At 47.6% G+C, this 14,759-nt stretch overlaps 1 protein-coding gene across 1 annotated transcript in view; it reads right to left on the bottom strand.

Moving 5' to 3' along the window:
* The window catches only part of UNC13C (unc-13 homolog C), a 1,212,529-nt gene that overhangs the window by 350,661 nt on the left and 847,109 nt on the right, over positions 1 to 14,759 (bottom strand). Inside the window, exon 25 of the mRNA XM_077263773.1 lies at positions 9,182 to 9,259. Coding sequence (XP_077119888.1) covers positions 9,182 to 9,259 — 78 coding nt within the window. The remainder of the gene's footprint in view (positions 1 to 9,181; positions 9,260 to 14,759) is intronic.

Genomic DNA, 14,759 nt, shown 5'->3' with positions numbered 1-14,759 from the left:
TGGGCCGGGCCTCTCGGGTTCCGAATTGGTGAGCGGGGTAATCTACTATCTAATTATCTAAGGGCACTTCCGTCTTTCTGTCTCACAACACCGCTACGTCATCATCTCGTGAGACCGCAATGCACTCTTGGGACCGGAGCGCGCAACAAGCATCGGGTACCGGCCACTCCAGGTGCAACAAGCATCGTGTACCGGCCGCTCTAGGAGGTGCAACAACCATCAGATACCGGCCGCTCCAGGAGGTGAGTATGTAACTTTTTTATTTTAATTCTTTTTTTTTTTAACAGGGATATGCAGTATACTATGTGACTGGAAAATATACTACGTGACTGGGCAGTATAACTACGTGGCTCTGCGCTGTATACTGCGTGGCTCTGTGCTGTATACTGCATGGCTCTGCGCTGTATACTACGTGGCTCTGCGCTGTATACTACGCGGCTCTGCGCTGTATACTGCGTGGCTCTGCGCTGTGTACTGCGCGGCTCTGCGCTGTGTACTGCACGGCTCTGCGCTGTGTACTGCGCGGCTCTGCACTGTGTACTGCGCGTTCTGCGCTGTATACTGCGCGGCTCTGCGCTCTATACTGCGCAGCTCTGCGCAGCTCTGCGCGGCTCTGCGCTATATACTGCGTGGCTCTTCGCTGTATACTACGCGGCTCTGCGCTGTGTACTGCGCGGCTCTGCGCTGTGTACTGCGCGTGTCCGTGCTGTGTACTGCGCGTGTCTGCGCTGTATACTGCGGGGCTCTGCACTGTATACTGCGGGGCTCTGCGCTGTATACTACGCGGCTCAGCGCTGTATACTGCGCGGCTCTGCGCTGCATACTGCGTGGCTCTACGCTGCGTACTGCGCGGCTCTGTGCTGTATACTTGGTGGCTCTGCGCTGTGTACTGCGCAGCTCTGCGCTGTATACTGCGCGGCTCTGCGCTGTGTACTGCGCGGCTCTGCGCTGTGTACTGCGCGGCTCTGCGCTGTGTACTGCTCGGCTCTGCGCTGTGTACTGCGCGGCTCTGCGCTGTGTACTGCGCGGCTCTGCGCTGTGTACTGCGCGGCTCTGCGCTGTGTACTGCACGGCTCTGCGCGGTATACTGCGCGGCTCTGCGCTTTATACTGTGCGGCTCTGCGCTCTGTACTGCACGGCTCTGCGCTGTCTACTGCGCGGCTCTGCGCTGTGTACTGCTCGGCTCTGCGCTGTGTACTGCACGGCTCTGCGCTTTATACTGCGCGGCTCTGCGCTGTGTACTGCACGGCTCTGCGCTGTGTACTGCGCGGCTCTGCGCTGTGTACTGCACGGCTCTGCGCTTTATACTGCGCGGCTCTGCGCTGTGTACTGCACGGCTCTGCGCTGTGTACTGCGCGGCTCTGCGCTGTGTACTGCGCGGCTCTGCGCTTTATACTGCGCGGCTCTGCGCTTTATACTGAGCGGCTCTGCGCTGTGTACTGCGCGGCTCTGCGCTGTGTACTGCGCGGCTCTGCGCTGTGTACTGCACGGCTCTGCGCTTTATACTGCGCGGCTCTGCGCTGTGTACTGCACGGCTCTGCGCTGTGTACTGCGCGGCTCTGCGCTGCGTACTGCACGGCTCTGCGCTTTAAACTGCGCGGCTCTGCGCTGTGTACTGCACGGCTCTGCGCTGTGTACTGCGCGGCTCTGCGCTGTGTACTGCGCGGCTCTGCGCTTTATACTGCGCGGCTCTGCGCTGTGTACTGCGCGGCTCTGCGCTGTGTACTGCGCGGCTCTGCGCTGTGTACTGCACGGCTCTGCGCTTTATACTGCGCGGCTCTGCGCTGTGTACTGCACGGCTCTGCACTGTGTACTGCGCGGCTCTGCGCTGTGTACTGCACGGCTCTGCGCTTTATACTGCGCGGCTCTGCGCTGTGTACTGCGCGGCTCTGCGCTGTGTACTGCGCGGCTCTGCGCTGTGTACTGCGCGGCTCTGCGCTGTGTACTGCGCGGCTCTGCGCTGTGTACTGCACGGCTCTGCACTGTATACTGCGTGGCTGTGCAATATACTACGTGGACATGCATATTCTAGAATACCCGATGAGTTAGAATCGGGCCACAGTCTAATAATCATAAGACTACAGATAGTGGTTTGGAATTGTGCTGTACTGTCACTTTAAGAGCTGATATTATCTGACAAAACTTGTGACCTGGTGAGCTGATGTAGATTTCATAGGCGTTGGCATAGTAACTGTGTCTGACTGCGCATATCAATGAGCTAATCAGCCAGGTGGCAGTTATTTTTAGAAATTGCCTCAGAAACCAGCCCATTATAAACGTATAGGAAAATTTCTCCATTGAAACGCATTGAAAGACTTTTTTCAAACACAAATTGCGCAAAAACTACAAATCCGATCGACACGAAAAATACTTAGCACACCTCTCAGGAACGCTGGCTTCGAAATGACACCTCACTGGAGTCTGTGAGTTTAGCGGTTCGGGCCGCATTACGTGCGGACTGAATAATAATAATAAGAAGAAGTTTACCACGGTGGAATAACAGTATAGTGCTTTGTTCCAAAGCACTATAACTAGATGGGTATTTCCTGAAGGAACTACAGATAGTGCTTTGGAATGGTGCCCGGGCTGCCCCTGCAAGACTTTCACACTTGGGTGCCCCTCAGGTGCTGGTTTGGTAGTTGTAGTCCCTCAGGGTTGAGGCCACTCTGAGTCCGATTTGGTGGGCGGGGTCACTCTGGGTCCGATTTTGTGGGCGGGGTCACTCTGGGTCCGATTTGGCCGGCGGCGCCACTCTGGGTCCGATTTGGCCGGCGGCGCCACTCTGGGTCCGATTTGGCCGGCGGCGCCACTCTGGGTCCGATTTGGCCGGCGGCGCCACTCTGGGTCCGATTTGGCCGGCGGCGCCACTCTGGGTCCGATTTGGCCGGCGGCGCCACTCTGGGTCCGATTTGGCCGGCGGCGCCACTCTGGGTCCGATTTGGCCGGCGGCGCCACTCTGGGTCCGATTTGGCCGGCGGCGCCACTCTGGGTCCGATTTGGCCGGCGGCGCCACTCTGGGTCTGATTTGGCCGGCGGCGCCACTCTGGGTCCGATTTGGCCGGCGGCGCCACTCTGGGTCCGATTTGGCCGGCGGCGCCACTCCGGGTCCGATTTGGCCGGCGGCGCCACTCCGGGTCCGATTTGGCCGGCGGCGCCACTCCGGGTCCGATTTGGCCGGCGGCGCCACTCCGGGTCCGATTTGGCCGGCGGCGCCACTCCGGGTCCGATTTGGCCGGCGGCGCCACTCCGGGTCCGATTTGGCCGGCGGCGCCACTCCGGGTCCGATTTGGCCGGCGGCGCCACTCCGGGTCCGATTTGGCAGGCGGTGCCACTCCGGGTCCGATTTGCACCACTCCGGGTCCGATTTGGCGGGCGGTGCCACTCCGGGTCCGATTTGGCGGGCGGCGCCACTCTGGGTCCGATTTGGCGGACGGCGCCACTCCGGGTCCGATTTGGCGGACGGCGCCACTCCGGGTCCGATTTGGCGGGCGGCGCCACTCCGGGTCCGATTTGGCGGGCGGCGCCACTCCGGGTCCGATTTGGCGGGCGGCGCCACCCTGGGTCCGATTTAGCGGGCGGCGCCACTCCGGGTCCGATTTGGCGGGCGGCGCCACTCCGGGTCCGATTTGGCGGGCGGCGCCACTCTGGGTCCGATTTGGCGGGCGGCGCCACTGTGGGTCCGATTTGGTGGGCGGCGCCACTCCGGGTCCGATTTGGCGGGCGGCGCCACTCCGGGTCCGATTTGGCGGGCGGCGCCACTCCGGGTCCGATTTGGAGGGCGGCGCCACTCTGGGTCCGATTTGGCGGGCGGCGCCACTCTGGGTCCGATTTGGCGGGCGGCGCCACTCTGGGCCCGATTTGGCGGGCGGCGCCACTCTGGGTCCGATTTGGCGGGCGGCGCCACTCTGGGTCCGACTTGGCGGGCGGCGCCACTCTGGGTCCGACTTGGCGGGCGGCGCCACTCCGGGTCCGACTTGGCGGGCGGCGCCACTCTGGGTCCGATTTGGCGGGCGGCGCCACTCTGGGTCCGACTTGGCGGGCGGCGCCACTCTGGGTCCGACTTGGCGGGCGGCGCCACTCTGGGTCCGATTTGGCGGGCGGCGCCACTCTGGGTCCGATTTGGCGGGCGGCACCACTCTGGGTCCGATTTGGCGGGCGGCGCCACTCTGGGTCCGATTTGGCGGGCGGGGCCACTCTGGGTCCGATTTGGCAAGCGGGGGCACTCTGGGTCCGATTTGGCAAGCGGGGGCACTCTGGTCCGATTTGGTGGGCTGGGTCCGATTTGGTGAGCGGGGCAATAATTATAAGACTACAGATAGTGTTTTGGAATTGTGCTCTACTGTCACTTTAAGAGCGGACATTATCTGACAAAACTTGTGGGCTGATGTAGAGTTTATAGGCGTTGGCATAGTAACTGGGTCTCACTGCGCATATCAATGAGCTAATCAGCCAGGTGGCAGTTATTTTTAGAAATTGCCTCAGAAATCAGGCCCATTATAAACGTATTGGAAAATTTCCCTATTGAAACGCATTGAGACACTTTTTTCAAACGCAAATTGCGCCAAAACTACAAATCCGATCGACACGAAAAATACTTAGCACACCTCTCAGGAACGCTGGCTTCGAAATGACACCTCACTGGAGTCTGTGAGTTTAGCGGTTCGGGCCGCATTACGTGCGGACTGAATAATAATAAGAATAATAATAAGAAGAAGTTTACCACGGTGGAATAACAGTATAGTGCTTTGTTCCAAAGCACTATAATAAGAATAATAAGAAGAAGAAGTTATCCACGGTGGAATAACAGTATAGTGCTTTGTTCCAAAGCACTATAACTAGATGGGTATTTCCTGAAGGAACTACAGATAGTGCTTTGGAATTGGCCCCTTTTGGACATCTATACTGATGTAGGTGGCAGTAGATAAAATTGGCCAATGAGGGTATTGTATAGGAGCAGAGATTGTACAGAAGCATAAGCTGAACTCTAGATTACCTTGTTGATAAATCAGAGTGGGAGGAGGGGAGTCTGCAGCACAGAGGAGGAGCAAAGTGCTGCTGGGAAATTTTTTAGCAGAAAAGAAAAGGCTCAAATATTATAAGAAGTTGGATGAACACAGATTAAGATAGAGATTAAAAAATATACAAAGATGCAAAAAAAATGTAATGTTAGGCTTATTCTGTTTACTAAGACTAATTATGCAGTTACTGTGCTTTGTGAAAAATAATATGCTTGTAAGACTAACACTTTAAAATGAACAGGCATTAAGATGATGGATGTAGTTTGTATGTCTCATCACATTTTTAGTTCTAGAAAAAAGCATAAAAACAGTGCAATCATTCAGTAAAAGCTCACATGGACGATTTATAATAAATTAACATGCTGTGCTGTATTTCATCACTGTTGACTCTTTCTGTTGGAATTTGCATGTGAGGAAAGGTAGGAGACAAGAAGTGTCTGTAACTTATACTGTCAGATATAGAATTTCACAATATAAATCAATAATACAATATAACTCGGATTAAAAGGAATCTGTGAGTAGGGCCAACCGTCCTAAGCCATCTATATGGACATGTAGGTCGTAAGAAGCAGAATAATATGATACCTTGACATCTGGGATCCAATGTCTTATTCCAGAGCCGGACACTGATCAGCATGAGAATCTGCCTCCAGAAATTATTTTTAATAAAAGGAGGAGTTACCAGAGTGATGTGTAATTGCCACTCTCCTGTTCTCACTCCAGAGCTGTGTGTGGTTATAACTGACATATCTGCAGGTTCCTCTCAACTTCAGCTTCCATCTCACAAGCAATACAGCAGAGCTGTGAGAGCTGCAACAAATGTGTTTGTAAGAAGACAAAGTTCTACTGTTCTGTTAGTTACATGTTTCATACTGCTAACTCCCCCTTTCATTTATAATAATGTCTGGAGACAGATTCTCTTGAAGATCAGTGTCCTACCCATAGCTTAGAACAGCTCATTTACATATTAAAAAAATATGGATTTCTCTGGAATAAGACATCAGATCGCAGATATCAAGGTATAATGTTGGTTAGCTTCCTATGACCTTCATGCCTATGTAGATGGCTTATGAGGGTTGATCCTACTGACAGGTTCCCTTTAGGTTGTTAGACTGGAAGATTGGATGCCTATGTTCAACTGACAATAGCTGGAATTAGAGCATTTTACTCTTTTGATGGTCATGCTCTTTACTATGTGATGGTAGGAGCGCTGAACTATAGGTTGATAGAAAAGTTTAACTCCATGTACTTCAAGTAATGTCTATTTAAATTTCACAAAACAACTCCAGAGATGACCAGTGTGTAGCACTTCTATTCCAGGAAAACAAATAAGTAGCACAAGAAGTACTTTTGATCTAGGACAGAAAATATATATATATATATATATATATATATATATATATATATATATATATATATATATATATATATATTATAATATTGCTGCATGACAGCAACTGACCATAGACTGGGTGGAAAGGCATTTTGTATGCCATGATTTAACAGTCTCGTTTGAGCAATTTCCTGAAGTAAGGCAGGCAGATATATATCTACAGCAACTGAAAATTGTAATTTGTTCTCTGTCTAAACCACCTGAACTGTACAATTTATTTTCTTTTTATTTTATTGCATTTCGTTGACATTCTTAGATCAACCAGACATTTGTAAAGGTAACACATTGTGACAAAAAAAAAGCACACAACATTGTGCTTTTTGTGCATATATTAATAAATACCTATTTTATTAATATATTGAGCAGGCAGATTTAGAAAAGACCACAAGAAGACGGTTTGCAGTGTGTTAAGTCTCAGATGGGAAAGGTTTATCATACAAGTGATAACTGTGACTTCCTGGGTCTGGCCCACAAGATTACATTTGTATCCATTGATGATATTTATCGTAAATTAAATATTCCGTTAATACATGCCACACTTTCTTAAATCTGTCTGCAAGTATTAAAAAATAAAAATAATTAGCCGCTCTGCAGTCAGAAGGGAACGCTTCACATGGCGCTCAGTCTGATTGCACAGTGTCAAGAGAGTGCAATCCAAGCAGAAAGCAGATATTCCCTGTTTTCTTACATCATGCAAACATGAGCCTGGGGAAGGCATTCAGGATCTGATTTCATCCAGTTATTGAGAAATCAGTAAGTGAGCTGAAGTTCAGTCGCTCGCTAGTAAAAATGTCATCCTGAGCAATTTTGTATCACTGATCAAATATAAGATACTTCAGCCCAATCTGATGTTCTGACAAAAATCCCAAAATATTGGTCAACGTAATGCAAAGTCACAATGTGTGCTTCAGAAGTAACACATGCTATAGGTTAAGCACCACTTAGCTAATTATGATCCAAAGGTATCAGGTCCCATTCTTAGGCATGCATGGCCAGTGTACTTCTAGATAAAGTGACATAGCTTAGCCTACACATTTTATATCTTTAGTAATTTCGTCTGAAATAGTCAATTTTTACTATCATGTAGCATTAATTATTGGTGTGTTAGGCGTATGGTGACTATAAATATATTGAGGTGTCAATTTACAAAGCACAAAAAGAACATAATATGATAGAAAAATATATATAATAAAAATGTATTCAGTGCTTCGACACCCCAGATAAGTTATTGTATGGGCATTTCAATGGCTCTCTGTGTTCTATTAGCAATTTTATTCTTGAATATTCAGTAGAATAATAGATTTCAATAAATTATTCGACCTCTTTCTGCCCAATTGATCTATATATTCAATATCAACCAGAATCATTCCTTTGCATGTTATTCTTAGGCTGGCACTGTCACGTTAGTCTGTCAGACTGGCACTGAATTACAGCCTGTAACATATGGCTTGAGATATCAATGCATGCTCGCCTTCACAAACCTTGTAAAAGGCTATTGCTCCTTCTTTCTTCTGCTCAGTTGATAGCAGGTTAAAATTATTGGACAAAGACATGACACATTACAGACAAAGCACAAAACACAAAACTATCAACACACAGATAAAAAAAGACCTTAAACAAGCCCTCCAACTAAGTTTTTAGCCATGAAATGTGTGTATGTGCATGTAGTGTATGAATATACTCACCTACCCCTGCTCTCTCCAGGATCCAGCTCTGTTCTGCTCCTCTTCTCAATGATGTCACTGCACTTGTGACTATCTGGCTCAGCCTATGCCACATGCGGGAGATGGAAGTCTCTTTTACAATGAAAGCCTTTGTATCCTTGTTCTAACGCTCCCTAGGATTACACTGTAAAAGCCACTTCCAGGTTACGCAGAGCACAGAGTGATCGAGACCGTCTGAGGAGTGGTGACGTTACTCAGAAGCAGAGAAAAACTATGCTGGACACCAGAGAGAGCAGCAGTGGGTGAGTATATTAGTGCACTCACACTACATGACATATATATATATATATATATATATATATATATATATATATATATATATACATTTAATGAATTAACAACTTAGTGGGAGTGCTTCTTTAATATTCCTCAGCTCGGCAACTTGTAGCTTTCCCTTATGCTGAAGCTACTAGCTCCACTATAGAAGGTAAGCTACAGGTTGCCAAAGCCAGCTTCATCCAGAAATAGCGGGAGATGTCTGAATCGTGACTAAAACACACAACATGAAATTCAACTCATTTAAAGATCATTAGCCCAAAGTGTGTGCATTAGGCTTAGTTAAGGCTACGTTCACATTTGCGGTCAGCGCCGCAGCGTCGGGCGCCGCAGCGGCGCCGCATGCGTCATGCGCCCCTATATTTAACATGGGGGCGCATGGACATGCGTTGTGCTGCGTTTTGCGCCGCATGGCCGCAAGCGTTGGACGCAAGAAACGCTTCAAGTTGCATTTTTTTTGCGTCCAACTTTCGGCCAAAAACGACGCATGCGGCGCAAAACGCAGCGTTTTAGCGTGCGTTTTGCCGCGTTTTTGTTTGCGTTGTGCGCTGCGGCGCCGACGCTGCGGCGCACAACGCAAATGTGAACGTAGCCTATGTCACTGCTTTGCTACTTAGTCTCCAGCTATTAAAGCTTAAACCAGTAATGTTCCTCTCTGAAACAAAGCTGCAGATCCGACATCGATATAAACTGATTATTGATTAGGATGTATCTAATGATCTCTATATGCAATGGGGTAAAACATGAATACTACACACGAGGAGTCTTACCTCTTTTCCTCCCATGTTCTCAAACATCTTTTCCAGTTGGACTCTAAGCTGCTGGATGTTGTTCATTAGAATACATGGCTACAACAAAGAACAGAAGAATGCCGCCAGTTATTCATAGAGAAATCACAATGATCCCTAAAGAGAAGGCATAGCAGAAGACACAGTGAGGACCAGATATTATGAACAAGGCAAAATTATACCAATTTTATTCGCCATGAAATTATTTTCCAATCTCAAAACCTAAAGCATAAAAGGTTTGTACACTACTGGATAACCATAGATGCAGTGCTCCAAACAAAATAAAAGCAACCCATACTCACCTTCCAGCAATATCTCCTGGAGCTCATGTGAACCACGGGCAGCAGTCTTCTATCAGACAACATTCCATCTAATGGAACCATGAAAGCTGCAGCCTATCAGCAGCCGCTGATGATTTGCAGTGCGCAGGGGACATAGCAATCTTTGACTGCGGATAGGTTGCAGCGCTCATGAGACATAGCAATGCCATGTGAATGCTGGGAGGCAAAGGCCTGACATTACTGCAATTGCACCGGTCCATGAGTTAAGTGCAACTATTTTAAATTTAGATGCTATGCTCCTTAAACAAAATATCAGAATTTATTAAAGATCGTTTCCTAAGACTATATAAAGAAAGTAAATTATGGTTGGCTAAAAACAACATTTTATGCTTCTAGAATGGCTTCCCCTATCAGGAGACGTCTTCTGCTGTTAATCAAATTTCCGTTTCACACATAAAAGAAATAAATATGAATAACAAGCAGCATCATACAGCTATGTGCACCCAACGTTTTTGGATAGTGTTTGGTGTATATGTTCAAGAGGTATACATGTGACAGATCGGCCAATCTGAATGAATGTTGTGGAAACATAGGGTTCCATAGTAAATTATATATATTTTTTAAGTGGCATCTTGTGCACTTTCCAATACAGTGAAAGAAACAAGTACACAATGATCCCCCAAAAAATATTAGACAGGCCACAAGAATGTTAGGTTCAAAAAACATATCATTTTATTTATATCAAAGAGATAAAAACCTCAGACCATTATACACAATCCAAAATGATGTAAAAGTACCTCTGATCTAACAAATCTCATGTAAAATACACTGATATCCATATGTTGATAACTATACCGTAAATATTTAAGCAAGCCACAAGTGGCTTTATGCCATATATATCAACATAACGGTAATAAATAGTATGTCTGATGAAAAAAGCCTAAGAGGAAAACCCCCATATAAAAGTGCTAAGTGCGTAAACATGAACAATCTCGCAAAAAAAGTCAATCAGGCCAGATACTGGAGGGCTAAGGGTAGTAATCCTAATGGTATTACCCTGACATTGGTAATCAATATCCTGATAGGAATACCTAAAACAAAGTGCAAAAAAAATGCCTACAATAATGCGGGTTCATTGATTATGGAAAAACCTCAGAGGATATTTACCACAGTGGAGTAACACGAGACCTGTATGAACCCCTACGCACGTTTCGATGAATTCTTCTTCTGGGGGCTTATAGCATGGAGGGAAATGAGAGTGTATTTAAAGAGACCTCAGCCAATCACAGCGTGAATCACGGCCGCAACAGAATTAGCATAATATGACGAACGTAACCCCACGTGGACCCATTGCGCAGTTGCGGAAACAACCATCCCGAATGCTTGTATTGTACTGCTAATGTATCCCTATAGATGGCCCAGTGTGCAATTGCGGAAGTGACGGATCAAATCGCAACAATAATACCGACAGCATTGGAATTAGCATAATAAGATAAATGTCACCCCACATAGACACATGGCGTATAATATACAAGTAGCATATCCAGATGCTTATATTAGGCAGTATATATGTGCCCATACAGGGTCCAATCAGCAGTAGCGGAAGTAACAGGCCAAAAACTGTTGCCAAGCAACAGATGTGTGTCCAAAATATATCTCCATATAAAACCCACATCGCAAATAGCGAAAAAAGACAAGCAATAAAGATAGCGTAATACGACCAAGTGTCAGCCCACATAACCCATGATGTATAGTGCACAAATAGCATTACGGATGCTTCTATTATGCAACCAGTGTATGCCCATTTATGACCCAATACACAGTATCGGTAATGACGGGCCAAGTGTATTACAACATAATATGTGTACCATTCATATACCCCTTATAAGACCCAATGCGGGAATAACAAGAGTGACACGCCGAAGCTTGTGTTGCATGGCAACATGCATAGCGGCGCATGCGCTGTCGGTGCCACAAGCCAAAGGATCCACCCACCGGTGGCGATGACCAGACCCGCGCACTGACCCGGATAAGCAAGGTAGAGTGTTATGATCCTTAGTGGTTGAGGATCACAAAATACTCCAGCTAAGTAACAAAACATAGGACAAGCTTTAGGAAGGTGGTAAACTGGACTGACCGCAAATCTGAACCTATCCAACACACTAGAGGTAGCCGGTGAACGTGACTAAAATCCTAGACGTCTCGAGCCAGCCTGAGGAACTAACTACCCCTAGAGAGAAAGAAAGGCCTCACTTGCCTCCAGAGAAATAATCCCCAAAGATATAGAAGCCCCCAACAAATAACGGTGAGGTAAGAGGAAGGCACATACACAGGGGTGAAAGCAGATTCAGCAAATGAGGCCCACTAATACTAGATAGCAGAAAATAGAAAAGGGGTCTGTGTGGTCAGTAAAAAACCCTTACAAAATATCCACACTGAGATTTCAAGAACCCCCGCACCAACTAACGGTGTGGGGGGGAAAACTCAGTCCCCTAGAGCAACCAGCAAGCGAGGAAATCACATTTTAGCAAGCTGGACAAGAAACATGATGAATGCTGATAATCAAAAAATAAACAAACAAAAACTTAGCTTGTCTTGGAGAGACTGGGAGCAAGGTAGTCACAAGGAATCTGAAGAGCACTGAATACATTGAGAGCAGGCAAGGAACTGAGTATCCAGGTGAGCTAAATAGGAAACCAACCAAGGATAACGAACCAGCTGATGCTGCCAACCTGCAGAAAGACAACACTACACAGTACCGCTTGTGACCACTAGAGGGAGCCCAAAAATAGAGTTCACAACAGTACCCGCCCCTTGAGGAGGGGTCACCGAACCCTCATAAAGACCCCCAGGGCGATCAGGATGAGTCGCGTGGAAGGCACGAACCAAATCGGCCGCATGAACATCAGAGGCGACAACCCAGGAATTATCCTCCTGACCATAGCCCTTCCACTTAACCAAATACTGAAGCCTCCATCTAGAAATACGAGAATCCAAAATCTTCTCCACCACGTACTCCAATTCGCCCTCAACCAGCACCGGAGCAGGAGGCTCAACAGAAGGAACCACAGGTACCACATACCTCCGCAACAAAGACCTATGGAACACATTATGAATGGCAAACGATGCTGGGAGATCCAAACGAAAAGACATCGTGTTAAGGATTTCCAAGATCTTTTAAGGACCGAAGAAGTGAGGCTTGACTTTGGAAGAGGAGACTTTCATAGGAACATACCGAGAAGACAGCCACACCAAATCCCCAACACGAATTCGGGGACCCACACCGCGGCGCCGGTTGGCAAAGCGCTGAGCCTTCTCCTGTGACAACCTCAAATTGTCCACCACATGGTTCCAAATCTGCTGCAACCTATCCACCACAGAATCCACCCCAGGACAGTCAGAAGGCTCAACCTGACCCGAGGAAAAATGAGGATGGAAACCAGAATTGCAGAAAAAAGGCGAAACCAAAGTAGCAGAACTAGCCCGATTATTAAGGGCAAACTCGGCCAATGGCAAAAGAGTCACCCAATCATCCTGATCAGCAGAAACAAAACATCTCAAATAAGTTTCCAACGTCTGATTAGTTCGCTCGGTTTGGCCATTAGTCTGAGGATGGAAGGCCGACGAAAAAGACAAATCAATGCCCATCTTAGCACAAAAAGTCCGCCAAAACCTGGACACAAACTGGGATCCTCTATCAGACACAATATTTTCAGGAATGCCGTGCAAGCGAACCACATTCTGAAAAAATAGAGGAACCAAATCGGAGGAAGAAGGCAACTTAGGCAAGGGCACCAAATGGACCATCTTGGAAAAACGATCACACACCACCCAGATGACAGACATTTTCTGAGATACTGGCAGATCCAAAATAAAATCCATGGAAATGTGCGTCCAAGGCCTTTTCGGGACAGGCAAAGGCAAAAGCAAACCGCTGGCACGAGAACAGCAAGGCTTAGCCCGAGCACAAATCCCACAAGACTGCACAAAGGAACGCACATCCCGCGACAAGGAAGGCCACCAGAAGGACCTAGCCACCAAATCTCTGGTACCAAAAATCCCAGGATGACCCGCCAACACTGAAGAATGAACCTCGGAAATAATTCTGCTGGTCCATCTATCCGGGACAAACAGTCTCTCTGGTGGACAACGGTCAGGTCTATCCGCCTGAAATTTCTGCAGCACTCATCGCAAATCTGGGGAAATGGCAGACAAAATCACTCCCTCTCTGAGAATACCAGCCGGCTCAGAAACTCCCGGAGAGTCAGGCACAAAACTCCTAGAAAGTGCATCAGCTTTCACGTTCTTCGAACCAGGCAGGTATGAGACCACGAAATTGAAACGGGAGAAAAACAACGAACAAGGAGCCTGTCTAGCATTCAGGCGCTTGGCAGATTCAAGGTAAATCAGATTTTTGTGATCAGTCAAGACCACCACACGATGTTTAGCTCCTTCGAGCCAATGTCGCCACTCCTCAAATGCCCACTTCATAGCCAACAACTCCCGATTACCAACATCATGATTCCGCTCGGCAGGCAAAAACTTTCTTGAAAAGAAAGCACATGGCTTCATCACAGAGCCATCAGAGCTTCTCTGCGACAAAACAGCCCCTGCTCCAATCTCAGAAGCATCAACCTCGACCTGGAAGGGGAGAGAGACATCTGGCTGACATAAGACTGGAGCTGAAAAAAACCGGTGCTTCAGCTCCCGAAAGGCCTCCACGGCCGCAGGAGACCAATTAGTCACATCAGAACCCTTCTTGGTCAAATCCGTCAAAGGTTTAACCACGCTAGAAAAATTAGCGATGAAACGACGGTAAAAATTAGCAAAACCCAAGAACTTCTGAAGACTCTTAACAGACGTGGTCTGAGTCCAGTCATGAATAGCCTGGACCTTGACTGGGTCCATCTCCACAGTAGAAGGAGAAAAAATAAAACCCAAAAAGGAGACCTTCTGTACTCCGAAGAGGCATTTTGAGCCCTTCACAAATAAAGCATTAGCACGCAGGACCTGAAACACCATCCTGACCTGCTTCACATGGGACTCCCAATCATCAGAAAAGACCAAAATGTCATCCAGATAAACAATCATAAATTTATCCAGATATTCTCGGAAGATGTCATGCATGAAGGACTGAAACACAGAAGGAGCATTAGAGAGTCCAAAAGGCATCACCAAGTACTCAAAATGGCCTTCAGGCGTATTAAATGCTGTTTTCCATTCATCTCCCTGCTTAATGTGCACAAGGTTGTACGCACCACGGAGATCTATCTTGGTGA

The sequence above is a fragment of the Ranitomeya variabilis genome, chromosome 5 (genome assembly GCF_051348905.1).
Source record: "Ranitomeya variabilis isolate aRanVar5 chromosome 5, aRanVar5.hap1, whole genome shotgun sequence".
NCBI lineage: Eukaryota > Metazoa > Chordata > Amphibia > Anura > Dendrobatidae > Ranitomeya > Ranitomeya variabilis.
The sequence above is the reverse complement of the archived record's forward strand: the minus strand, read 5'-3'. Positions and strand labels throughout refer to the sequence as shown.